A 27,353-nucleotide genomic window follows, 5' to 3' on the forward strand; every position below is an offset into this window, starting at 1 on the left:
TCATTGTATTATTGTTGTATACGTTTCTGAACTTTTGATGTGTAGGAAAAAATATATATTCTGATGAGAAAAAGAAACACAGCATTTTCTGAAATGAGAACTCTATAGTTATATCTTATGTACTTTCACAAAAAGTTGTCAATTTGTTTTAAGCCCCCTGACCAGCAATACAGCTTGTGCAGTGAGGCATTGCAACTTGCCAATTACACGAAGCTCGTTAGCTGCACTTTTACCCAACAAGGTCCAGGTGGAACAATGCCAGATCAGGTCACCTTTAAAAAGGCCTTAATTCAAAGCTTAGGTCACTGCAAGAAAAAGGCCACACTACGTCAGTTTTCTGTGCATTTCATAATGCCTCAAATGTCACCAGAAGCAAGGGAGAGGGCCATTGACATGCTACAGGCAGGCATGTCATGTGCCAACTGTACAAAATTTACATTGTGTATTAGGAAAATGTCCCGTTATTTATTTCAACAAAATGAGTCAGGCTGGAAATATTAAAACTTCACCTCAGATAACCCCCACTCTGATTGGCAAAAAGATCATCTGCTGATCCCCAAGAGGCAACATTAGCTACAGCCATTCTCCCATGGGAACTCTTTGCAGTGATCAAGAACCTGCAGTGGTTACGTTTCATTCAGGCCTTAATTCAAAGCTTAGGTCACTGCAAGAAAAAGGCCACACTTAGTCAGTTTTCTGTGCATTCCATAATTCCTCAATTGTCACCAGAAGCAAGGGAGAGGGCCATTGGCATGCTACAGGCAGGCATGTCATGTGCCAGTGTTGCCCGACCCTATGGAGTAAGCTGCGTCCTGACTGCAGAGAAGGTTTCAGCAGACCAGCAGGACAGATGACCATCCAAGATCCGGTCACCCTCGAGTGACCACACCAGAGCAGGACCAACACATCAGACTGGTCCATCTGAGAGATCGTTCCAGATCTGCCACCCGTACTGCTGCTGAAACTGCTGGCAGACACAATGCCCGGACAGTGACGCAGTGACAGGACAGTGAGGCTCCATGCTGCTGGCCTTCGAGCAAGGCGACCTGTCAGAGGCCCTCTGCTCACACCCGACTGGCTTGGGCCAGACAGAGGCTGCGATGGACTCGTCAGCAGTGGCATCAGGTCCTCTTCACGGATGAGTCGCTCTTCAGCCTGTTCCACTCAAGAAATACTACAGTTAAAAATAAGATATTTCTTTCAAGCTACTTAAGATATTAGACTTTAACTGGAGACTCTATTGTCTTAACCCTAGTAAGTTTTTTACATTTCTATGTGAAAGAATTAAATACTACAAACATTTTAACAGTGTAACAAAACTAGGAGCACAAATGACTGATTTTATATTGTTTTAAGGACAATTGACTAATAAACAATTTTTGCTTTCAAATTGTTTAAAGGTATTTTGAACGGATGTTTAATTTTGTTCATAGGACTGTGGGATGAGACAATGTTAAATTTATTCATTTTGGGACTATTTCTGTAAATCAATGAAAAACTGAATTAATTTGCCCGTTTTAGTGGCAAAAGATAACTCTGAATTTTCTCTCCACAGGCATTTTCAAAAGGGCTAATAAAGTTGCTAATGCCAACTGAAACAACTAATAATGAAGACACCAAGTGTTAGGCTAGTCCACAGCTCAGAACACAAGGAATGGACCCTATGCAGGTTCCAAGGACACAAAGAACCAAAACAGTAAATGAAAGTAATCCAAGGCCAGGGTCAAAAGGTGAGCAGGGAGTCCAGAGCAACAAGGAGAAATCCAGAATCAACATCCAGGAACAATATCCAAAAAGTCAGAGTCAAGGGGCAGGCCAAAATCCGAAAACCAGGTAAGCAGTTCAGGAGAAAAACAAAAGATCAAGGGCTGAAAACACCAAACTGACAAAAACCAATTCAGAAAGCTACAGACAGAACTCAGGAACAGAGAAAAGGTGAACATTGAACAGGGAGGAAAACAGAAGCAGGAGACAAAAATAGGAACCAGGGAAGAATGTACCAAAGTCTCAAACAAGCAACCAGAGTAGTGGAAACAATAGTAAGCACGGCTTGAACCATGAGCAGGGTTTAAGTACGCTGGAGCAGGGGAGCCGTGGTGAGCTGGGACACTAGGGGAGTAATGTTTGGCTACAGACATCTGCTTGTTCGGATCCTCGGCTGTGTAGTCGGAGTAGGCGATAGAGGTTTGCGTGCCCTCTGGTGGACAGATGGTGGAATCGTAACACTAAGTGTATATTACTATAATAGTTCTGTCATTTTTATGTATATCATGACAGTACATACAAAAAAATGTCCCATCCGATATCTGACTATATATAAACCCTCTGTTGTGTTGTTGCTTTGTTTTCAATTGCATTTGCAATTGATTTGTATTAAACATCATACAGTATTCAGAAACCCTGTCTATTCTGCACTCAGAAACAGCTGCAAATGCACAGAATTCTGTCAGCCTACAAGACTGAATCTAGAGTGCTGTCAATCTGGACACTCAGTGGCCTCTCTGTGTGATGTCCTACACAGGCAAGAATGATAGCCGAGTATTTACACAACAGGTTAAAGCTCTAAAGGATATGGGATTTAACTCACATTATAATAATTGTGGAAAATATACTTGTTTTATTTATAGCTCATTGCTCCTTGCAGTTCATTTAAACACTTATGGTCCAATTATATCTTTGTGAAGTAATTGAATTTGCTATAAAGGCAGTACTGTTGTCTGTTCAATTACTGCTACACAAAACATGTATTTCTGAGTTATTTATTTTCTTAGCAGGTGCCCCTATTCCGGAGTTACGAATATATACTGTACAAAATTTACATTGTGTATTAGGAAAATGTCATGTTATTTATTTCAACAAAATGAGTCAGGCTGGAAATATTAAAACTTCACCTCAGATGACCCCCACTCTGATTGGCAAAAGGATCATCTGCTGATCCCCAAGAGGCAAAATCAGCTACAGCCATTCTCCCATGGGAACTCTTTGCAGTGATCAAGAGCCTGCAGTGGTTACGTTTCATTCAAGCTGTCAAAGGTACAAGATTAGGTAGAGATAAGGACTGAGCTGTCTTGACCTGCGGGTCAAAGGTTATAGTTCAGTGGTTCCCAACTGGGTCTGAAATCCAACAGTTTTTTAAGGTCCTCCTAAACCCTGAAGAGCTCTTCACTGGGGAGACGTATTAAACTGATCCAAACTAGTAAAAAATCCCTGTCAGGGTAACATTCAATATAACAAAGACAACAGGTAATACACAGTAACAGACCATGTAATTCGGTCGTGTTGGGAACTGTGACAGGATGTGTTGGCTGCAAAAGAAAAGGCAAAAGTCCATTCTGTTTTTAAGAAGAGACTGGCGTATGTGACTGGGTGGCATCGTGTTTAATAGTAGTGCTGGGGCCGTGGGTTCAGTTCAGGATATGCGGTACTGTCTGCATGGAGTTTGTTCTTTCTCCCTGTCTTTCTAGGGATTTCTTTCAGGCTCTCTGGCTTCCTCCCATATTCCAAAGATATATTAGCTTTTGGGATATTTGGCCCTAAAATGTGAGTGTGTGCTCTGCAGTGGACGGGGCAGGTCCAGGGTGTATGCCCCAGCCCCCGGCTTGTGCCGTTGCTCCTCTGCAATCCTGAAACGGGAGAGGTTAGAATTGTTGGATGAATCGAATAGCGTCCGAACGTCCTAATCCTTAAACTCTCAAAACCAGAAAAAGCCGATCATATCAAAGCAGATACTTAACGAATTCACACATAGCTCAAATTACAGAAACAATAACAAACCCACCCTCTTTCATCAACTTCCATTTTCGATTAGAATAAAACGCGAAATGACATCCAAGGTACAGTATGTTTTTTAATCCACTGTAAACACGTCTGCAAAAATAATTTATTAATCAGTCTGAATTTGTCGATTCGGCACTGAAAACCGCTTTGCTAAAACATGATCTGCGGTAATTTCTCGGTTGTTTCCCTGTCGTAAACGCGACGCTCCCAAGAGAAGTACTGATTTTAATTGTTCTAGCGCGGTAATTGTAAAACGCAGTTTTACTTGACTTTTTAAAAATAGATTTGATAAACCAAAGAATAATAGATTGCCTGATAAGGGAAATTATTATCTTATGCTACTCTGTGTAATTTTTTTTCGATTCTCGAAAGTCTCTCCAGATGATTATATTTTATTCAACAGGTTACCAAGATATTTCATTGTTTTGTGGAGTGTGCATGTCTGTCTTTCTCTGTGTAGGTTTAACTGCTGTGAGGTTACACTGACCAGCCGGAGCTGCAGATAGCTTCAAAATCTTTTGAAAAGCTACAGCTGACTTGATGTGTTTGCGACATGAAGTCATTAATCATCCTTGTACTGGTTCTTCAGGGTGTTAAAGGTAAGATACCTGTTAAACTCGGCGATACTGCTACCATGTAAATAAGAAAAGCAAAACGAATATTTGAATTGGAAGTTTAAAACCCGAGATTTATCCGCATATCTCTTCTTCTCTTTTCAGTATTGAAGAAACCCTTACTTGTTCCTTATTTATTCACATTAGCTGTTTATAATAAAGAGCCTTTTTACTTTAAAGAAGAACAAACTACATTTCAAAATAAAATGTAATAAAATTATTTTTTTTTTCACTTTCGCACGACTGTAGACATCTATATGAGAAGAAAACGTAATTACAGACCAGGCATAGTATGGCTTTGAATTCACTTTAAGAACGTCAGCAGAAAAGGCTAGTTTCAATTTCTCGATTCAGTACTTGCAAAACCGGTTTGCTAAACAAATTCTGCGTTCATCTCTCTGTTGTTTCTGTATCGTAAACACAACGCTATAAAAGGAAGCACTGCATTATAATCACTCTCCGCAAGAGAAACGCTGTTTTACTTTACTTTTAAAAATACTTTTGATAAAACAATAATTAAATGGTAAATACGGGAAACTGTCAGTTAGTGCGGTTCGATATAAAATCTTCCGATTCTCGAAAATGTCTCTCCAAAGAAACACTAAAATTACAAACGTTTTTAAAATTGTTTTATTGAACCGTATTTTATCTACCTCAGAACGCGGAGGCACTCGAGAATTATGCAGAATGGTAGCTTTATTGAACAGCAAAGCTTCCAAAGAACAGCTAACTAAACTAATCTAAACTACTTCTCCCGGAATCACGTAACGTAACCCCCCCACACCCCCTGTTAAAAGAGAGGTACAACTAACGTTCAGTTCCACAGTACACCACATCCCTTACCCCTAATCCACATAGTCCTTCACCCCCACAGAGGGGCCCGATGCTGATGTCTCGTACAGGGGACACTATACCTTTCACTCTGTGGTGGTGTCCATAGCTGGTGAAACAGGGACAGGAATAGAGGGTGTGTCCGAGTGGACAGAGTGGTCCAAACATCCTGAATCCTCAACACTAGACAATTTCAAGCTATCAGGCTCAACCGGCAACCATCCCTGCATCTGATCCACATGGCGGCGATGAGTGCGGCCATCAGCCGTCACTGCCCTGTATGACAGTGGTCCTGTTGCCTCCACCTCTGTAGCAGGCACCCACTTTGGGCCCCCAGCGTCACTACGGATTTGCACCTGATCCTGTAGTTCAAATCTACGAGCTACACCCCCACTCTTTGAAAACTTGTGCGTATCGTTGTACAATAGCCTGTGCTGAGGGCTGTATGATCTGATTTACTCCTGTAACCTTGATGCCAGGTTGTTCAAAGCAGTCACGCCCCAGCAAACTAGTCCCTCTCCCTTTGATGATGAGCAGTGGTAATTTGCATCGCTTATTATGATATTATACATCCACCCTGATCTCTCCCACCACTGTCTGAGTTTGGTTTATTTCAGGCGGTGTGTTGGGCAACAAATACTGATACGTTGCATCATTTAGAAGTGAGCAGGCTGATCCCAAATCCACTTCCATTTTATATTTCTTGTTCCTAATCAAGACTTCTGCATAATACGCCATTCTCCTTTGTTCTCTTTGATGTACGCTGTAAATTCTATACTCCTGACTGTCATTCTGGACACACCCAATCTGTCCCGTGAGCTCCTCATCCTCTGTTTCAGTCACTGAGACCAGTTTACTGAGATCCGTCTCATCTGGCAATCTCCTCTTTTGTTGCGGTTGTGGCACACAGCTGTAGAAAAGTGACAATCATTCAGATCGTGTAAACCTCCACATTGAAAACAAGGTTTTTCTTCATGTTCTCTGCTGTCATACTGAGCCCTATTTTTTCTGGTTTCCTTAGGTCTGATGCACCTCCACTGGTATTAGAGTGCTTGTTTCAGGTTTTGGCCTCAACTGGCGAGAATTTATGGTGGCTTTTTCTGCAGCCAGTGCTTTTTCCTCAGCCATTTTAAAAGTTAGTGTTGGTTCTGCCAGTAGGTGGCGCTGCAGCGCTTCATCATGGATGCCACACACTAACGTGTCTCGCAGCATGTCCTCCAGCTGGTCTCTGAACTCACAATGCACTGACAATTTCCTCAGTGCCACTATGTAGCTTGCTGTGGGTTGGTCTGGCTGCTGTGTACGATGATGGAAATAAAATCACTGCACTATAGTGGACAGCTTCGGGTCATAATGTTTTCGGAAGCACTCAATTCATTCTGCATAAGCTACTTCAGTAGGTTTTCTTGAGGCTACAAGAGATCTGAGCATTGAATATGTAGCTGCACTGCAAACGTTAAAAGAACTGAACGTTTTTTTTTCAGGTCTCACAAAGTCATTTGTGTAATAAGTCTACACTATACATGATGTTGCATCTATTCAGTAACTGACTTTCTTCTGTTGTCACCTTCATTTAATATACTCCCTACGGAAATCCAAGAGGGTCATTTATGTTAACACATATCCTTACAATACTCCAGTCTTTCTGCATATTCCAGCCACAAACTCTCTCTGTTTGCCATAAACTCTTCCATACGTCCAATAGTCGCCATTTTAGACGATGTTTATGCCGTCAGTATCTGTACAAGCGAAAAGGCAACCGACACTCCTGTGATAACCATCGTGGCATAAAGGATGGCATGATGGCTCATGTGCTGGATGATGGTGAGACCTCAGAAACCTTCCCTGTGACAAATGGAGTAAAGCAAGGGTGTGTACTTGCCCCGACACTGTTCAACATGATGTCCTCAGGCATGCTGTCTGATGCTTTTTGCAACAGTGAGGAAGGCATCCACATCAGATACAGGAAAGCAGTCACCAAGGTGAAGGAGACAGTTGTCAGGGACTTCCTATTTGTCGATGATTGTGCACTCAATGCTGCCAGCGAGCAGGACATGCAAGCCAGCATGGACAGTCACGGGATCGACACTCAATGTCGTAGATAGCTTCACCTATCTGGGCAGAAATCAGGCATGTGAACATAAATGAAGAATTGAACTGCAGAATTGCTAAGGACAGTAGTGGGTTTGGGAGGTTGCGAGTCAACGACTGGGAATGTAGACGTATTAGTCTCAACACAAAGCTGAAAGTCTACAAGGCTGTAGTACTTCCAACATTAATTTATGCATGCGAAACTGGACCATCTAGAGCAGACACGTCAGACAATTGAAACATGTCCACATGAGGTGCCTGCACAAACTGCTGAAAATCAGGCAGCATGATAAGATTCCTAACAATGAGGTTCTTGCACCCTGCTGCAGAAGACTCAGGCCTGATGGTGTCCACATGAGGTGCCTGCACAAACTGCTGAAAATCAGGCAGCATGATAAGATCCCTGACAATGAGGTTCTCACCCGCACTCACACCCTGCTGCAGAAGACTCAGGCCTGATGGGCCTGTCATGTCCTACACGTGGATGATGAGTGTCTTCCCAAGAAGCTCTTGTTAGGTGAACTGGCAGAGGGAAAGCGCCCAGTCGGGAGACCCAAGATGCGATTTAGGGATAGTCTAAAAACCTCCATGAAAAGCCTAGGAATCTCTGTTGACACTTAGGAAAGCTTTGTATCTGAACACTCAGCATGGCGCACCGAGATCCTCAAAGGAACAGAGGCTGCAGAAGAACAAAGCATAGCCAAGGCCAAAAGCAAGTGTGAGACAAGAAAAGCCAGAGCGGTCAGCACCTCCACCACAGCAAACCCTGGTCTTAATGCCATATTTGTGGTAGAAACTTCTGTGCCAAGATTGGACTCATCAGCCACCTCAGGACACAATCAAATCAATCTTAATCTCTTGATAGTTTATCGACATCCATGCATAATCGCCCTCATGCGCGGAGCGGTATTGCTTTCCCTGCTTGAGCTTGGTATATGGACATCTTCTGCCTACCTCTTCCCTCCGCCTCGTTTCCAGTATTATATCTAAGAACACGGAGGCACTCGAGGATTATGCAGAATGGTAGCTTTATTGAACAGCATAGCTTCCAAAGAACAGCTAACTAAACTAATCTAAACTACTTCTCCCGGAATCACGTAACATAAACCCCTCACATAACCAATGTTCATAGTACACCACACACAGGTTCTCAAGACATTCAAATGTTTTGTGGATTGTATAGCTGTATATCTGTCTATCTCTGTGTAGTTTTATCTGTTGTGTGGTGATTACGATGACCAGCCAGAAATGCAAATGGTTAAAAAATATTTTTGAAAAGCTGCACTTGACAGGAAGTGTTTGATTGTGACATGAAGTCATTAATCTTCCTTGTGCTGGTTCTTTAGGGTGTTAAAGGTAATCTGTCTGTTCAACTCGGCGATACTGCTCTCGGGTAAATATCAGAATTCACTATCACATTTTAACACAATACTATCTTGTATAAACACACTTTTTTTCTCCATGGTGCCAATAATCTGGTTTTAGCTCTCTTCCAAAGGACCTACAAAAATCTGCTGTCCAGGAGCGGGGACACCCAGGACTAAACTGAAACTGGACAAGGCTCCTGAGTTACGCTCTATTAATTTCCCCTTTAGTGAAGATTTTGATTTTAGTCTTTTCCTTTTACAAGGGACCCCACGTGCTCACGTGCTGACGCCAGCGATCACCGCGCTGCGTGGGAGTGATGTCCGAATCGACTGCCAGTTCCACACTTCAGGGATGAGGAAAGACATTGTTGGCGAGTGGCTCCAGAAGAGACAGGGACGTACAAACAGCATTCACCTGTTCCACCAGAGCCCAGAGCTGTCACACGTTTGGGACCACGGTGTCACTGGGAGGAGCACGATGTTCCCCAGTGCCCTTGCCAATGGAAATGCGTCCCTGCTGATCTCCAATGTGGAAATGACTGACGGGGGCGAGTACACCTGTTTCATTGTGATGGATGGTGCTGGTTACAGAGACACCTCAGTGTTGACAGTAGTGGGTAGGTACAGCCCCACTGTATTCCAGTTACAGTTTGTTGTCGTGTAAATTAAGACTTAGCTCCAATTACTGGAAACGCATTGCAACCGATTCCGTCATTTAGCTAAATTGTATGGGCTCAATTACACCACTGGCTTGATTACAGATTTATTTTATTTTTGATAAAAATAAATATAAATTAAAAAAGGTAGAGTACCTGTGAGAAATGATTTTGGGCCAGTCATTGTTTGGAGTACCACCTTAAGAATAAAGTCATCCACTACTAGTAAGCATGGAACAGCTCTTTCACAATGTTTCAAAAGGAATGCATACTGTTTATTTTATTTATGGAAAGTTGTTTTCTCCTTAAGTTTTTTATTGCTCCTTGAAATTGAGCAGTTGGAGTGGTCAGCAGTGCTGTGCTTTGGGAAGGGCAGGGCTGTTCAAGGTCTGACACACAGACTCTCTCACTCTCTGCAGCCTCCTATGAGCAGCCAGAGCTGCAGCAGGTCCTGGAGCAGGAGGCTGTGTCGCTGAGCTGTGTGTCTCGGAAGGGGTTTCCTGCAGCTCTGGTGAGCTGGATTGACGACAGGGAGGAAAGTTACAGTCAGGAGGCCATCACAGAGCTCACACTGACCCCAGAGGGGCTGTATGATGTGCACAGTCGCCTCAAGAGAGCTTTCACCTCCCAGCGCAGGGTCTGCTGCATCATCACCAACAGCCCCCTGCAGGAGAGCAAGAGGAGCTGCGTTCAGCTCGGAGCAGGTAAATCACTAGAACATCAGCAGGCACTTCTCTGAGCAAATTATTCTCATGAGGAGTGGTGTCTAAAAATTCTGTGCAAACAACTGTCAAACACTGTCAGAACTCTGTAGAGTGAACCCGAACCCTAACCTAGGTCAAGCCACAGAAGTAAGCAAGATAGTTAGAACAACTAAAATCTTGTCAGATATTGTTTGTTCCAAACATTTCAGCATTTGGGTTTCTGTTGCAACCATGCTTGTGTTCCTGTAAAATTCCATCGTATTTTGTAAGGATGGATATTCTATTTTAATTCCCTGTCCTACAATATTACCAACCAATTCACACAAAGATGAATTCTCCTCTACACATCCACAAGTACTGTTGACTGAGAAAATGTCTGCCAGGTACTACACAAGTGTGTGGTTGACATGGGCAGATTTAAAAATGAACTACTGATATGCCAATTTTTAAAATCTAACAAGAAGCTTGGTTTTTTCCCGCTTTAATATATATCTGCTTAGTTAATAATTTCTCTGGTTTCTGCTTTTCTGCAGCTGTAAGGATTAAAGAACACTCACAAACCTGTTTAAATGATCACTTATGTCTCTTTCAGAGCAACAAGAAGATGGCAGAACACGAGACATTTACACTCTGATGGTGTCTGTGATGTTTGTAATAGTCCTACTCATTTTATTATATTGTTGGTATTGTCGAAAAAGAACACCACAGAAGTCACCTGGTAAGCAGAAGTAATTGTAAAATACAAATATTTAAAGAGAAACCTCACATCTGTTCTGCTTAAGCTGACCTGACTAATTGAATTTAACGTGTGTGATGTTTAAATTGTTCTTGATTTATGCATCATATTTCATAAACTCTTACTTCTTAGGTGCATTAACGTGCTGTAGCTTGATCTAGTCAGAGCTGAACAAGTAAGCAGACAGGGTCTGGTCAGTAAGGGGACAGGAGATCACTGAGGAAAACCTGGTTTCTACTCCAAGTGGTGATGCTGGACCAGTAGGGGGCACTCTTCCCCAAACCAGTGCCCCAGTATAGTGACAGGGTGCACTGCTCTGTAAGAGATGCTGTTCTTTAGACATTAACCACATAATCATGACTTCTGTTGATCATAAGCTGATTACTGATCACTGTTTAATTACTGTTAAAGCTGATCAATGAGCAGGACATTATGGGAAGTGTGTATCATGCACTGCAGTGATGGCAGTTTTGACTAATATGTAAAGCAATCATGCTACGTATATGTCAGGGAACTGGCAGGTAGTTTTATGAGGATCCTATGCGTAGCTGTGAATTCTGTGGGATGCAGAGGCAAACAAAATCATAATCCAGAAACAAGGTAGATTGGAGAAGCTATAGATCAGATAAGATAGACCCGAGACAAAAACGCGAACTAGAAAGCTCTAAAGAGGCTTCTCAACAGGGTTGGTGCGTGAGGGAACTTTAAATCCCGAAGGGAGAGGGATGTGGTTGGATAATTGGTTAAGGAATGAGAAGCTATGGAATCTGGTGCCTGTGAGAATGGGATGGGTTCGGTTAGGAATGAGATCATGAAACAGTGGGTATGGGAATGAAACGGCGTTTGCGAGGTAGAGTGCGGGACGTGACAATATAGGTTTGAAATAATCATGTTGATAAACTTTGGCATGGCTGAGGACCTGGTACTTTCATGTGGCGGAGTTATCTGCTGTCCTTCCTTCAGCCATCAAAAAGGACAAAAATCAATTGTGTCCTTTTGAAGCCCAGTATAAATATTTTAGATGCATTAAACCAAGATCGCTGCCTTCAAATAATCAAACTTCTGTCAGTTACAATTAACTGTACCTGCAACTAGAACTCACAGTAAGGCTTATAAGCTTTAAGGTTGCTTACCGCTTGTTACAGAATTTCTCTGAATATTACGTGTCTTTTTCTCAGGTGCTGCAGAGAAAATCCGCAAGCGAATCGGTAGTTTTTCACAGCCAGTTACTATTCGGATGCTTTCTCCGAGATATCAAGGACTGTCCTCCCTGCTAAACTCTTGCCTGTATGTTTATAAAGATAAAGAGCCGTACCAGAATGTAGCAAACTCTCGTGCTCCAGCACCTCTTGGTACTCAGGCTCTGGAAAAACAGCTCACTGAGAGCATCACTTTGAAGAAAGAACAGCTATTTGAAGTAGTGGAAGACGAAACATTCTGGAGCCCTAAAGATTCAAGGGATGTGTATTTATCCAGATGGAGGGATGAGAGAAGTAAAGACTTCATCAATGTATACGTACACAGGTATGAAAACAGATTTATCAACATTGCTCAGGTTTCAGTTTTATTTCATGATACATAAAGATGCCTGGAGGTGAACTGAAGTAGGTCCGTAGCCCACAGAATCTTCCAGAAAGAGATGACAAGGGAGGCATTTTTCACTGAAGACTTTAGAACAGTCTCTGAATTTTGCCTCCTGTAAAACCTCAGTATTAATCATGTACCAGGAGGGATTGCCTGTAGCACAGAACACTAATAAAACACCTCATGATTTTGTGCATCCCCCTGAAAAGAGAAATGTCAAAATAATTGGTACAATGGAATGTTTTAGTGACTCTCTTACCACTTCATTGTAAAACTCAAAAGGAAATAAGACTTGCTGTTAAAGATTCTTCAGAAATTCAAAATTGATTGCGCTGAAGCAGTGAAGGATACACTCAGGAAGCAAAACTATTCCACAATTTCATGTCAAATACATTTCATCCCTACTCTGAGACTGTCTGCACTTTTTTCTCCAAAAACCTATTTCATCCACTCTGCACCATGTATACTATGTACATTAATTTTTGTACTGTTTTTCCACAGGGGTAACATGAAACTAAGTGATGTTTTCCAGGAAGAAATTAAGCAACTTTTTGAAGACTTGAAGCTACTGACAGGTACTTTATTGCTTAAAATCCACACATGACCCTTCTGTTTGATTGGTATACTTTCTCATTGTGCTTGTCAGTAGTGTATAGGATTATTATAGATTTTAGTGGAATAATTCTGGAATTTTTAATTCACTTAATGAAAACATAATAACTTGGAGTGACATTAAATTTCTACAATCTTGAAGACGAAACCAATAGTTCTTTGTCCTGGTGCTGGTAATATACTGTATATGTGCTCATCATTACCTTTCATGGAATATGGCTGTTAATATGCATTTCAGTGTGGCACGTCCCCTTTAAGTAGTGTGGCTGTGCAGGAATTGCACATGAAGCCTTAATTACAGGGAGATACAGAACCATGGATTTGGACAATTTGACACCGATGTAATAACTTTCCCAACTCTAGATCCAACACTGGTCCATGACCTACTGACTTTCTATTTCTCTTTTAATACATAGCGCTTGTCTCACCACAATAAAACCTGGAACCTATTTATTAAGGACCTTGATGACAATTAGTATTAAATTCCTCTGATAACCTCATGAGGAGGCCTTGATATTCCTCTCTTGAGTGTCCCTCAGTGTCCCTCTAGTGCCAGAATCCAATACCTGATCCTACCATTCCAGTTGCTTTGTTGCATTATAAAATCCACAGTACAAAACTTAATTTATACTGGAGTGCATCCCGAGCAGCAAATGTACACTAGCAGATATACTTACTTATTACCTGGTAAAGGAAGAATAAGTAAGGGCTAGCAATCACAGGCCATTTCTGAAAGGAAGAAATTGGCCTGTTAGTTTCAACTGTAAGTGGTGTGCAGTCTTTACAGAATTATTTTGTCTCTGTTCCCGAGCAGGGTCGTACCCAATTACTGTGCTGACCATGAAGAACAGAGGAGTGGAAAAGGGGTTGAAGCCTTTTTTTCTCAATCTGGGATGCAGACACGTAGTTTCAGTGCACAACTACATCATCGATGACCACAGTAGAAGCCCAGAAAGAGATATTGACATACTGGATTTCCTGAACATCTGTCTTGATGAAGCAGAATCACTGAGATCAACACGTGAACTTGACCCATCCCCTTCCAGCTCTGCATCTTCATTAACTCCATTGATAAGCATTTCATTATCAAGGAACAGCAGAACATCCTCTCCCACTAGGTCCGAAGCTCAGACATAAATATGGACAAAGCAGATGTAATAATGAATAATTCCTTACACTTAGCGTTTTTCTGGACACTCCACTCAAAGAGCTTTACAGGCAATGGGGACCCCTCCACCACCACCAATGTGCAGCCCCACTTGGATGTTGTGAGTGGAAGGTGCGCCATGTCAGTTCTGCTCCAACTGGTGATACTTTCACACAAACTGATCCAGACCCAGTCTGCCTGAAAAGTGTTCCTAATACCCATTTCATAAATGTCACACAGTTAAATGGTCTGGCTGTCATAATTCAGTTCAACTTATTATATACGACTGTGTTGTAAAACAATAAAAACAAGGAAGACAATCATTACCAAAAGTAATATAGTGTTACAGGAGATAAGATAATTCCTTTACATTGAGAGAGATATTGCAGTGGGGATGAAAGATTTCCTGAGTCTGTTAGTTTTACACCTTTTTCACCTGGGGATATAGAGGGATCTCCAAGATGGGAGCAGTGTAAATTCTCAATAGAGGGGATAAGACCTTTGTATAAATATGTTATATTTAAATATTTAAATTTGCCCCAGTTATTTTGTTACTTACTTTCACTACTTTTCCAGCTAATTACAATTAACGGTCCTGATGTTGCCAAACCAAAAAGTGAGACAGCATGTTAAGACACTTTCAATAAATAACTTGTAGCAAAGTGTTAAAATAGTTCCACCTACCTCAGGTATTTGTCTTAATCCACTCAGCAAGTCAGGAAAACGATGAAACACCGTTTGAGTGAGAAACGTCTCAGGACAAATAAGTTTTTATTCGACATAGGTATAAGGCACTTTATGCAAAGTCAAGTGGAAACATCATCTGTTATGCTTTTCCTCTAGTTCAAGCTCAGTACCCGAAAGAGGCATTTTCCTATAAATTAGGAAAAGGTGTTTTGCACTAAGTCTCTCTTCAGCAGTGGGATTGTAGCCTCAGGCTAGCAAGTGGGTTGATGTTCACTTTGTGACGTATATTTTGAGCCACAGTGCCTTATAGAGCAGTTAAATTCTTTAAATGTGTTTCACAAGGTTATGCTGTGTTTGCGTGTTTATTTTTTTTGCTGTTAAAACAAACAAAAAAAAAGATCTTAAAACATTGTTTTATTCTTTTCCAGAAAATTATGTCATTTGCCAAACCGCTTTATACTATACGGTGTCGCGGGAAGCCGGAGCCTACCGAGCAACTAACGAGCACAAGGCAGGGTACAGAGGATGAGCTCTCAAAGTCTAACCCAATACTTAGCAGTAAGTTGGGACAGGGGGCAAGGTTTAAGTAGGCTCGAGAGGTTAACGAGGTCTGATTAACCTACGCTTCCCTAGAGTGGTTAAGGGACGTACTATCGGTTTGGGTGCCCTCTACTGGAGGGATGCTGGTACTGTAACAGAATATAAGATTTTTCTTCCAAGATGCTTAGGGTATTGGAACAACGTGTGGGTGTCGATTAATTGGACACTCATATGGAATTTATCCATCCATCCATTTTCTAACTGCCTCTCACACTTTTGGGTAACAGGGGAGCTGGAGTCTATCCCAAGAAGCAAGAGGCACAAGGCAAAATACACCATCACAGGGCACGTACGGGCCTAAAAACACTAACCTGAACCAACATGCGGAGAACATGCAAACTCCACACAGATAACACTTTAGGAGTTAATCCCAGGGCCCCAGGACTTTTTTCACTTTGCTATTTGCTATATCACACATACAGTTTATTTAACCTTGCTATATAACCACTGTGCTGTCTCATTGACCCAAAACCAGCAATCAAGTAGGTGCATTGCTAGACAAACACATTTACACTTACCTGTAGCACCAATTTTCCCAGAAGTTTAAGGCTTAATCCTCATACATATTCATTACATTTCAGTGTGAAAGAAATTATTAAACAGTGCACAGATGCCAATACATTTGTTCCAATGTATCAAAACTAGGAACAAAAATGACTGATGCTTTATGTCTCTGTAGGGACAAGGGTCCAAAAAACAACTTTTACTGTAATATTGTGTAGAGCTATTTTGAGAGGATGTTGTTTATGGAACTGTGGGGCAGGGCGTGATTTTAAAACTATTCATTTCTGTCAATCAAGTAAGAAATTATGGAATTTGTAGTGTAATTGTAGCGGCAAAATATAGGTTTGTGTTTTTTAAATAAATTCTCTGTTGTGCCATTGCTTTGCCTTTAATTGCATTTGCAGTTAAAAACGTACAATATTCTGAAACCCTGTTAAATCTTTTCTTGTACTCAGAAACAGCTGCAAATACACAGATGTCTATCAGCCCATAAGACTCTGAATCTAGAGTGCTGTCTGGACACTCAGTGGCCTCTCATCTACAGCCTGTCTGATGTCCTGCACAGCAAGTCAAGCAGAAATGATTCACACAACAGTGTAAAGCACGAGAGGAAAGAGCATTTAAACCACATCTTCATACCTGTTGAAAAATATACTTGTGTTATTTTTAGCACTGCTTTTTGAGGCTCATTTAAACACTTATGGTTTAATTAGATCTCTTTGAAATAATTGGATTTGTTGTATAGGATTTACTGTTGTCAATCCAATTATTGCAACACAAGAAAGGTCCATTGCCTTATTCGCGTCAACAAAATGACTCAGGCTTGAAATATTAAAACTTCACCTCGTATGACCCCCCACTCTGGTTGGCAAAATGATCATCTGCTGATCCCCAAGAAGCAACATCTGCAATCTACAGTATAGTCACCCTCCCATGAGAACTCTTTGCAGTGATCAAGAGCCTGCAGTGGTTACGTTTCATTCAAGCTGTCAAAGGTACAAGATTAGGTAGAGATCAGGACTGAGCTGTCTTGACCTGCGGGTCAAAGGTTATAGAGGTCAGTGGTTCCCAACTTGGTCTGAAATCCAATAGGTTTTTCAAGGTCCTCTTAAACCCTGAAGAGCTCTTCACTGGGGAGATGTATTAAACTGATCCAAACTAGTGAAAAATCCCTGTCAGGTAACGGACAATATAACAAAGACAGCAGATAATACACGGTAACAGACCATGAAATTCGGTCGTGTTGGGAACTGTGACAGTATGTGTTGGCTGCAAAAGAAAAGGCAAAAGAAGAGACTGGCCTGTATGTGACTGGATGGCACTATGGTTAGCATGCTGGGGCCCTGGGTTCAGTTCAGGATATGGGGTACTGTCTGCATGGAGTTTGTTCTTTCTCCCTGTCTTTCTAGGGATTTATTTCAGGCTCTCTTGCTTCCTTCCATATTCCAAAGATAAATTAGCTTTTGGGATATTTGGCCCTAAAATGTGAGTGTGTGCTCTGCAGTGGACGGGGCAGGTCCAGGGTGTATGCCCCAGCCCCTGGCTTGTGCCGTTGCTCCCCTGCAATACTGAGAGGTTAGAATTGTTGGATGAATCGAATAGCGTCCGAACGTCCTAATCCTTAAACTCACAAAACCAGAAAAAGCCGATCATATCAAAGCAGATACTTGAATTCACACATAGCTCAAATTACAAAAACAGTAACAAACCCGCCCTCTTTCATCAACTTCCAATTTCGATTAGAATAAAACGCGAAATGACATCCAAGGTACAGTATGTTTTTTAATCCACTGTAAACACATCTGCAAAAATAATTTAATAATCAGTCTGAATTTGTCGATTCGGCACTGAAAACAAAAATTTGCCAAAACATGATCTGCGTTAATTTCTCGGTTGTTTCCTTATCGTAAACGCGACGCTCCCAAGAGAAGTACTGATTTTAATTGTTCTAGCAATGGAAACGCAGTTTTACTTGACTTTTTAAAAATAGATTTGATAAACCAAAGAATAATAAATTGCCTAATACGGGAAATTATTATCTTATGCTGCTCTGTGTAATTTTTTTTCGATTCTCGAAAGTCTCTTCAGATCATTATATTTTATTCAACAGGTTACCAGGACATTCCATTGTTTTGTGGATTGTGTATGTCTGTCTTTCTCTGTGTAGGTTTAACTGCTGTGAGGTTACACTGACCAGCCGGACCTGCAGATCGCTTCAAAATCTTTTGAAAAGCAACAGCTGACTTGAGGTGTTTGATTGCGACATGAAGTCATTAATCATCCTTGTACTGGTTCTTCAGGGGGTTAAAGGTAAGATACCTGTTAAACTCGGCGATACTACTACCATGTAAATAAGAAAAGCAAAACGAATATTTGAATTGGAAGTTTAAAACCCGAGATTTATCCGCATATCTCTTCTTCTCTTTTCAGTATGGAAGAAACCCTTACTTGTTCCTTATTTATTTACATTAGCTGTTTATAATAAAGAGTATTTTAACTTATACTGTAATACTGTTATAAAACTTAATAGAAGAACAAACTACATTTTCAAAATAAAATGATGTAATGCAGTGGGGGCTCAGGCGGGCGCCCTTGCCGCATTAGGTCGGCCCCGCACCGTCGGGGGCTCGAACCCGTGTTTCCCGCATCACTCAACAGGGACCCAGCCCGGTGAGCCAAAGAGAGATCTCTGCTAATGCGGCAAGGGCGCCCACATGAGGCCCCGTTGCGTTACAATGTAATAAAATTCATTTTTTTTCACTTTCGCACGACTGTAGACATCTATATGAAAAGAAAACGTAATTACAGCCCAGGCATAGTATGGCTTTGAATTCACTTTAAAAACGTCAGCAGAAAAGGCTAGTTTCAATTTCTCGATTCAGTACTTGCAAAACCGGTTTGCTAAACAAATTCTGCGTTCATCTCTCAGTTGTTTCTGTATCGTAAACACGACGCTATAAAAGGAAGCACTGCATTATAATAACTCTCCGTAAGAGAAACGCTGTTTTACTTTACTTTAAAAATACTTTTGATAAAACGATAATCAAATGGTAAATACGGGGAACTGTCAGCTTGTGCGGTTCGATATAGAATCCTCCTATTCTCGAAAATGTCTCTCCAAAGAAACACCAAAATTACAAACGTTTTTTAAATTGTTTTATTGAACCGTATTATATCTACCTCAGAACACGGAGGCACTCGAGGATAATGCAGAATGGTAGCTTTATTGAACAGCAAAGCTTCCAAAGAACAGCTAACTAAACTAATCTAAACTACTTCTCCTGGAATCACATAACGTAACCCCCCCACACCCCCTGTTAAAAGAGAGGTACAACTAACGTTCTATTCCATAGTCCACATAGTCCTTCATCCACAGAGGGGCCCGATGCTGATGTCTCGTACAGGGGACACTACACCTTTCACTCTCAGGCTCTGTGCTGGTGTCCATAGCTGGTAAAACAGGGACAGGAATAGAGGGTGTGTCCGAGTGGACAGAGTGGTCCAAACATCCTGAATCCTCAACACTAGACAACTGCAAGCTATCAGGCTCAACCGGCAACCATCCCTGCATCTGATCTACATGGTGGCGATGAGTGCGGCCATCAGCCGTCACTGCCTTGTATGACAGTGGTCCTGTTGCCTCCACCTCAGTAGCAGGCACCCACTTTGGGCCCCCAGCGTCACTACGGATTTGCACCTGATCCTGTAGTTCAAATCTACGAGCTATACCCCCACTCTGAAAACTTGTGCATATTTTTGTACAATAACCTGTGCTGAAGGCTGTATGATCTGATTTACTCCTGTAACCTTGATGCCAAGTGGTTAAAAGCAGTCATGCCCCAGCCAAACTGGTCCCTCTCCCTTCAATGATGAGCAGTGGTAATTTGCATCGCTTATTATGATATTAGATATCCACCCTGATCTCTCCCACCACTGTCCGAGTTTGGTTTTATTTCAGGCGGTGTGTTGGGCCACAAATACTGATACGTTGCATCATTTAGAAGTGAGCAGGCTGATCCCAAATCCACTTCCATTTTATATTTCTTGTTCCTAATCATGACTTCTGCATTATACGGCATTCTCCTTTGTTCTCTTTGATGTACGCTGTAAATTCTATACTCCTGACTGTCATTCTGGACACACCCAATCTGTCCCGTGAGCTCCTCATCCTCTGTTTCAGTCACTGAGAGCAGTTTACAGAGATCCGTCTCATCTGGCAATCTCCTCTTCTGTTGTGGTTGTGGCACAATCATTCAGATCGTGTAAACTTCCACATTGAAAACAAGGTTTTTCTTCATGTTCTCTGCTGTCATACTAAGCCCTATTTTTTTCTGGTTTCCTTAGGTCTGATGCACCTCCACTGCTATTAGAGTGCTTGTTTCAGGTTTTGGCCTCAACTGGCGAGAATTTATGGTGGCTTTTTCTGCAGCCAGTGCTTTTTCCTCAGCCGTTTTAAAAGTTAGTGTTGGTTCTGCCAGTAGGTGGCGCTACAGCGATTCATCATGGATGCCACACACTAACGTGTCTCGTAGCATGTCCTCCAGCTGGTCTCTGAACTCACAATGCACCGACAGTTTCCTCAGTGCCACTATGTAGCTTGCCATGGGTTGGTCTGGCTGCTGTTTACGATGATGGAAATGAAATCGCTGCACTATAGTGGACAGCTTCGGGTCATAATGTTTTCGGAAGCACTCAATTCATTCTGCATAAGCTACTTCAGTAGGGTTTTGTGGGGCTACAAGAGATCTGAGCATTAAATATGTAGCTGCATCGCAAATGCTAAAAGAACTGAACGTTTCTTTTCAGGTCTCACAAAGTCATTTGTGTAATAAGTCTACACTATACAGTACATGATGTTGCATCTATTCAGTAACTGACTTTATGCTGTTGTCACCTTCACTTAATATACCCCCTATGGAAACCTAAGAGGGTCATTTATGTTAACACATATCCTTACAATACTCCAGCCTTTTTGCATATTCCAGCCACAAACTCTCTCTGTTTGCCGTAAACTCTTCCATATGTCCAAAAGTCGCCATTTAAAACAATGCTTATCCTGTCAGTATCTGTACAAGCAAAAAGGCAACCGTTACTCCTGTGATAACCATTGTGGCATAACGCTCCTTTCTATAGCTGGTAAGATACTGGCCCGAATCATGCTGAACCGCCGCATCCACCATCTCGAGCAAGATCTTCTCCCCGAGAGTCAATGCAGCTTCCGCACTGGGCGTGGCACAGGGGACATGACCTTTGCGGTCAGACAACTTCAGGAAAAGTGTCAAGAGCAGAACAGGGATTTGTACACCATCTTTGTGGACCTGACTTTCAGGCTTTCAACACTGTCAGTAGGGACGGAATCTGGAAGATAATGGCCAAGTTCAGATGTTCTGACCAGTTCATCACCATTACAGGCCAGTTTCAGGATGGCATGATGTCTCATGTGCTGGATGATGGTGAGACCTCATAAGCCTTCCCTGTGACAAATGGAGAAAAGCAAGGGTGTGGACTTGCCCCGACACTGTTCAACATGATGTCCTCAGCCGTGCTGTCTGATGTTTTTCGTAACAGTGAGGAAGGCATCCACATAAGATACTGGAAAGCAGTCACCAGGGTGAAGGAGACAGTCATCAGGGATGTCCTCTATGTTGATTATTGCGCACTCAATGCTGCCAGCGAGCAGGACATGCAAGCCAGCATGGTAGGTTCTCTGAAGCATGCAACAACTTCGTTCTCACAATCAGCACAAAAAAGACAGAAGTGATGTACCAGCCCACCCCTGGTAAGCCCTATCAGAAACTCTGCATCACAGTCATGGGATTGACACTCAATGTCGTAGATAGCTTCACCTATCTGGGCAGTAATCAAGCATGTGAACATAGATGAAAAAATTAACTGCAGGGACAGTAGTTAAGGACAGTAGTGGGTTTGGGAGGTTGCAAGTCAACGACTGGGAACGTAGACATACTGTATATTAGTCTCAACACAAAGCTGAAAGTCTTCCAGGCTACAGTACTTCCAACATTACTTTATGCATGTGAAACATGGACCATCTACAGCAGACATGCCAGACAATTGAATCACGTCCACATGACTTGCCTGCGCAAACTGCTGGAAATCAGGCAGCATGATAAGATCCCTGACAATGAGGTTCTCACCCGCACTCACACCCTGCTGCAGAAGACCCAGGCCTGATGGGCCGGTCATGTCCTACACATGGATGATGAGTGTCTTCCCAAGAAGCTCTTGTTAAGTGAACTGGCAGAGGTCGGTATATGTACATCTTCTGCCTACCTCTTCCCTCCGCCTCGTTGCCAGTATTATATCTACCTAAGAACACGGAGGCACTCGAGGATTATGCAGAATGGTAGATTTATTGAACAGCATAGCTTCCAAAGAACAGCTAACTAAACGAATCTAAACTACTTCTCCCGGAATCACGTAACATAAACCCCTCACATCCCCTGGGAAAAGGGAGGTATAACCGACGTTCATAGTACACCACAAACAGGTTCTCAAGACATTCAAATGTTTTGTGGATTGTGTAGCTGTATATCTGTCTATCTGTCTATCTCTGTGTAGTTTTATCTGTTGGGTGGTGATTACAATGACCAGCCAGAAATGCAAATGGATAAAAAATAATTTTGAAAAGCTGCACTTGACAGGAAGTGTTTAATTGTGACATGAAGTCATGAATCTTCCTTGTACTGGTTCTTTAGGGTGTTAAAGGTAATCTGTCTGTTCAACTCGGCGATACTGCTCTCAGGTAAATATCAGAATTGACTATCACATTTTAACGCAATACTATCTTGTATAAACATTTTCTTTTCCTCCATGGCGCTAATAATCTTCTGGTCTTAGCCCTCTTCCTAAGGACCTAAAAAAATCTGCTGTCCAGGAGCGGGGACACCCAGGTTTAAAATGAAACTGGACAAGTCACCTGAGTTATGCTCTATTATTAATTTTCTCCTTAGTGAAGATGTTGATTTTTGTCTTTTCCTTTTACAAGGGACCCCACGTGTTCATGAGGAGTGGTGTCTAAAAATTCTGTGCAAACAATTGTCAAACACTGTAGAGCTAACCCAAACCCTGACCTAGGTCAAGTCACAGAAGTTAGCAAGATATTGTTAGAACCACCAAAATCTTGTCAGATAGTGTTTGTTCAAAACATTTCAGCATTTTAATTCTATTTTAATTCCCTGTCCTACAATATAACCACCAATTCATCAAAGACAAATTCTTCCCTACACATCCACAAGTACTGTTGATTGAGTAAATATCTGCCAGGTACTACACAAGTGTGTGGTTGACATGGCAGATTTAAAAATGAAGTACTAGTATGCCAATATTTAAAATCTAACAAGAAGCTTGGTTCTTTTTTCGCTTAAATATATGTCTGCTTAGTTAATAATTTCTCTGGTTTCTGCTGTTCTGCTGTTGTAAGAAATAAAAAACACTCACAAACCTGTTTAAATGATCACTTATGTCTCTTTCAGGGCAACAAGAAGATGGCAGAACACTAGACATTTACACTCTGATGGTGTCTGTGATGTTTGTGATAGTCCTACTCATTTTATTATATTGTTGGTATTGTCTAAAAAGAACACCACAGAAGTCACCTGGTAAGCAGAAGTAATTGTACAATACAAATATTTAATGAGAAACATCACATCTGTTATGCTTAAAGTGACCTGACTTATTGAATTGAAAGTGTGTGATATTTAAATTGTTGTTGGTTTATGCATCATATTTAATAAACTCTTACTTCTTAGGTGCATTAACATGCTGTAGCTTGATCTAGTCAGAGCTGAACAAGTAAGCAGACGGGGTCTGGTCAGTAAGGGGACAGGAGACCACTGAGGAAAACCTGGTTTCTACTCCAAGCGGTGATGCTGGACCAGTAGGGGACACTCTTCCCCAAACCAGTGCCCCAGTATGGTGACAGGGTACACTGCTCTGTAAGAGATGCTGTTCTTTAGACATTAACCAAATAACCATGACTTCTGTTGATCATAAGCTGATTACTGATCAATGAGCAGGACATTATGGGAAGTGTGTATCATGCACTGCAGTGATGGCAGTTTTGACTAATATGTAAAGCAATCATGCTAGGTATATGTCAGGGAACTGGCAGGTAGTTTTATGAGGATCCTATGCGTAGCTGTGAATTCTGCAAACAATCCAAAATCATAATCCAGAAGCTCGATCGATAGGGGAAGCTATAGATCAGATAACCAGATAGATCTGAGACAAACCAAGAGCCGAGAAAAAAAAGTTGGGTCCAAAAACTGGGAAATCCAACGAGACAAAAACATGCACTAGAGAACTCTAATGGAGGCTTCTCAATAGTGAGCAGGGTTGGTGCGTGAGGGAACTTTAAATCCTGGAGGGAGAGGGATGTGGTTGGATAATTGGTTCAGGAATGAGAATCTGCGGAATCTGGTGCCTGTGAGAATGGGATGGGTTCAGTTAGGAATGAGATCATGAAACAGTGGGTTTGGGAATGAAACGGCGTTTGCGAGGGAGAGTGCGGGACGTGACAATATAGGTTTGAAATAATCATGATGACCAACTTTTGCATGTCTGACGACCTTTAGACATCAAAAAGGGTAAAAATCAATTGTGTCCTTTTGAAGCCCAGTATAAATATTTTAGATGCACAAACCAAGACAACTACCTTCAAATAATCAAACATTAACTTGAAACTGCAGACTCCTGTCAGTTACTATTAACTGTACCTGCACTTAGAGCTCACAGTAAGGCTTATAAGCTTTAAGGTTGCTTACCTCTTGTTATAGAATTTCTCTGAATATTACGTGTCTTTTTCTCAGGTCCTACAGAGAAAAACCGCAAGCGAATCAGTAGTTTTTCACAGCTAGTTACTGTTCGGATGCTTTCTCTGAGACATCAAGGACTGTCCTCCCTGCTGAACTCTTGCCTGTATGTTTATGAAGATACCAGAATGTATCAAATGTAGCAGAATGTAGCAAACTCTTGTGCTCCAGCACCTCTTGGCACTCAGGCTCTGGAAATACAGCTCACTGAGAGCATCACTTTGAAGAAAGAACAGCTATTTGAAATAGTGGAAGATAAAACATTCTGGAGCCCTAAAGATTCAAAGGAGGTGTATTTATCCAGATGGAGGGATGAGAGAAGTAAAGACTTCATCAATGTATATGTACACAGGTATGAAAACAGATTTATCTGCATTGCTCAGGTTTCAGTTTTATTTCATGATACATAAAGATGCCTGAAGGTGAACTGAAGTAGGTCTGTAGTCCACAGAATCTTCCAGAAAGAAATGACAAGGGAGGCATTTTTCACTGAAGACTTTAGAAAAGTCTCTGAATTTTGCCTCCTGTAAAACCTCAGTGTTAATCATGTAGCAGGAGGGATTGCCTGTAGCACAGAACACTAATAAAACACCTCATGATTTTGTGCATGCCCCTGAAAAGAGAAATTTCAAAACTATTGGTACAATGGAATGTTTTAGACACCCACAGCAGTTTTCCATTTTGGGACTCTTTCTTACCACCTCATTGTAAAACTCAAAAGGAAAAAAGACTTGCTGTTAAAGATTCTTCAGAAATTCAAAATTGATTGCATTAAAGCAGTGAGAGATACATTCAGGAGGCAAAACTATTTTTCTCCAAAAACCTATTTCATCTACTCTGCACCATGTACAGTTGTTACATTAATTTTAGTACTGTTTCTTTACAGGGGTGACATGAAACTATATGATGTTCTGCAAAAAGAAATTAAGCAACTTTTTGAAGACGTGAAGCTACTAACAGGTACTTCTGTTGCTTAAAATCCACACATGCCCCTTCTATTTGATTGGTATACTTTCTCATTGTACTTGTCAGCACTGTATAGGATTTGTATAGATTTTAGTGTAATAATTCTAGAATTTTAAATGCACTTAATGAGAACATCGTAACCTGGAGAGACATTGAATTTCCACAATCTTGAAGAAGAAACCAATAGTTCTTTGTCCTGGTGCTGGTAATATACTGTATATGTGCACATCATTACCTTTCATGGAATGTGGCTGTTAATATGCATTTCAGAGCGACACGTCCCCTTTAAGTAGTGTGGCTGTGCAGGAATTGCACATGAAGAACTCCCTTAATTACAGGGAGATACAGAACCAGGGATTTGGACAATTTGACACTGATGTAATAATTTTCCCAACTCTAGATCCAACTCTGGTCCGTGACCTACTGACTTTCTATTTCTCTTTTAATACACAGCACTTGTTTCACCACAATAAAACCTGGAACCTATTTATTAATAATAATAATAATAATAATAATAATAATAATAATAATAATAATAATAATAATAATAATAATAATAATAATAATAATAATAATAATAATTGCTTACACTTATATAGCGCTTTTCTGGACACTCCACTCAAAGCGCTTTACAGGTAATGGGGACTCCCCTCCACCACCACCAATGTGCAGCATCCAACTGGATGACTAAGGACCTTGATGACAATTAGTATTGCTCTGATAACCTCAAGAGGAGGCCTTGATATTCCTCTCTGGAGTGTCCCTAAGTGTCCCTCTAGTGCCAGAATCCAATACCTGATCCTACCATTCCCATTCCTTTGTTACATTCAAGTATCCACCATACAAAACTTATTTAATACTGGAATGTGTGCCAAGCGGAAAATGTACATTAGCAGATATACTTACTTATTACCTTGTAAAGCAAGGATAAGTAAGGGCTAGCAATCACAGGTCGTTTCTTAAAGGAAGAAATTGGCCTCTGTTAGTCTTAACTGTAAGTGGTGTGCAGTCTTTACAGAATTATTTTGTCTCTGTTCCTGAGCAGGGTCGTACCCAATTACTGTGCTGACCAAGAAGAACAGAGGAGTGGAAAAGGAGTTGAAGTATTTTTTTCTCAATCTGGGATGCAGACATGTGGTTTCAGTGCACAACTACACCATCAATGACCACAGTAGAAGCTCAGACAGAGATAACGACATACTGGATTTCCTGAACATCTGTCTTGATGAAGGACTGAGATCAACCCGTGAACTTGACCCATCCCCTTCCAGCTCTGCATCTTCATTAACTCCATTGATAAACACTTTGTTATCAAGGAAAAAATCATTCAGAATGGATCCATGACATATTAAAGGTCCCAATTTTGGAGTCCTTTAATAAACTGACCAGGGCTGTTTTTCACTCCATTTTAATTCCACTTTTTACCAATGATGTCTATGCATTCCAATGCCTGAAAGCCATTTTTACTTACCTGTAGTCCTTTGCCTCCTAAATGACCTGTGAATAATGTTACTGGTGATGTTTTTTACTTTAAATTTAGCTCTACATTTTTCCTTGATAATACATACATTTGTCTGTATGGAATTATATACCTTACCCAGTTATTAGTGCTGAATATAAATAAAACATGCCCTAGAATGCTTTTA

At 41.3% G+C, this 27,353-nt stretch overlaps 1 protein-coding gene across 4 annotated transcripts; it reads left to right on the top strand.

Annotated features, from left to right (window-relative positions):
* The first annotated feature begins 3,691 nt into the window (after positions 1-3,691).
* On the top strand, positions 3,692-27,353 carry LOC148650145 (CD276 antigen-like). 4 transcript variants are annotated; one of them, XR_015926039.1, is made up of 10 exons: positions 3,692-3,833; positions 4,238-4,376; positions 8,944-9,297; positions 9,756-10,040; positions 10,633-10,758; positions 11,955-12,300; positions 12,862-12,935; positions 13,787-14,090; positions 15,235-15,364; positions 16,366-16,579. XR_015926039.1 is itself a non-coding variant. In XM_088603668.1 (8 exons), the coding sequence occupies exons 2-8, from the start codon at positions 4,331-4,333 to the stop codon at positions 27,049-27,051; spliced, it is 1,530 nt and encodes a 509-aa protein (XP_088459794.1). In that variant the 5' UTR covers positions 3,718-3,833; positions 4,181-4,330; the 3' UTR covers positions 27,052-27,353. The 4 variants fall into 4 exon arrangements, 3 of the variants coding, with proteins under 3 accessions (XP_088459794.1, XP_088459792.1, XP_088459795.1); XM_088603668.1 differs by lacking the exons at positions 12,862-12,935; positions 13,787-14,090; positions 15,235-15,364; positions 16,366-16,579 and adding exons at positions 25,628-25,701; positions 26,753-27,353 and having other exon boundaries at positions 3,718-3,833; positions 4,181-4,376; XM_088603666.1 differs by lacking the exons at positions 13,787-14,090; positions 15,235-15,364; positions 16,366-16,579 and adding an exon at positions 26,753-27,353 and having other exon boundaries at positions 3,719-3,833; positions 4,181-4,376.

The sequence above is a fragment of the Lepisosteus platostomus genome, chromosome 13 (assembly GCF_059453375.1).
Source record: "Lepisosteus platostomus isolate fLepPlt1 chromosome 13, fLepPlt1.hap1, whole genome shotgun sequence".
Classification (NCBI taxonomy): Eukaryota; Metazoa; Chordata; class Actinopteri; order Semionotiformes; family Lepisosteidae; genus Lepisosteus; species Lepisosteus platostomus.

What these genes read in the sequence shown, in the direction of transcription:
- LOC148650145 (XM_088603668.1), top strand. Translation starts at nt 4,331, where the DNA reads ATGAAGTCATTAATCATCCTTGTACTGGTTCTTCAGGGTGTTAAAG. An exon ending in CTGCGTTCAGCTCGGAGCAG is followed by an intron (nt 10,041 to 10,632) that starts GTAAATCACTAG and finishes TGTCTCTTTCAG; the next exon opens with AGCAACAAGAAGATGGCAGA. An exon ending in AGACGTGAAGCTACTAACAG is followed by an intron (nt 25,702 to 26,752) that starts GTACTTCTGTTG and finishes GTTCCTGAGCAG; the next exon opens with GGTCGTACCCAATTACTGTG.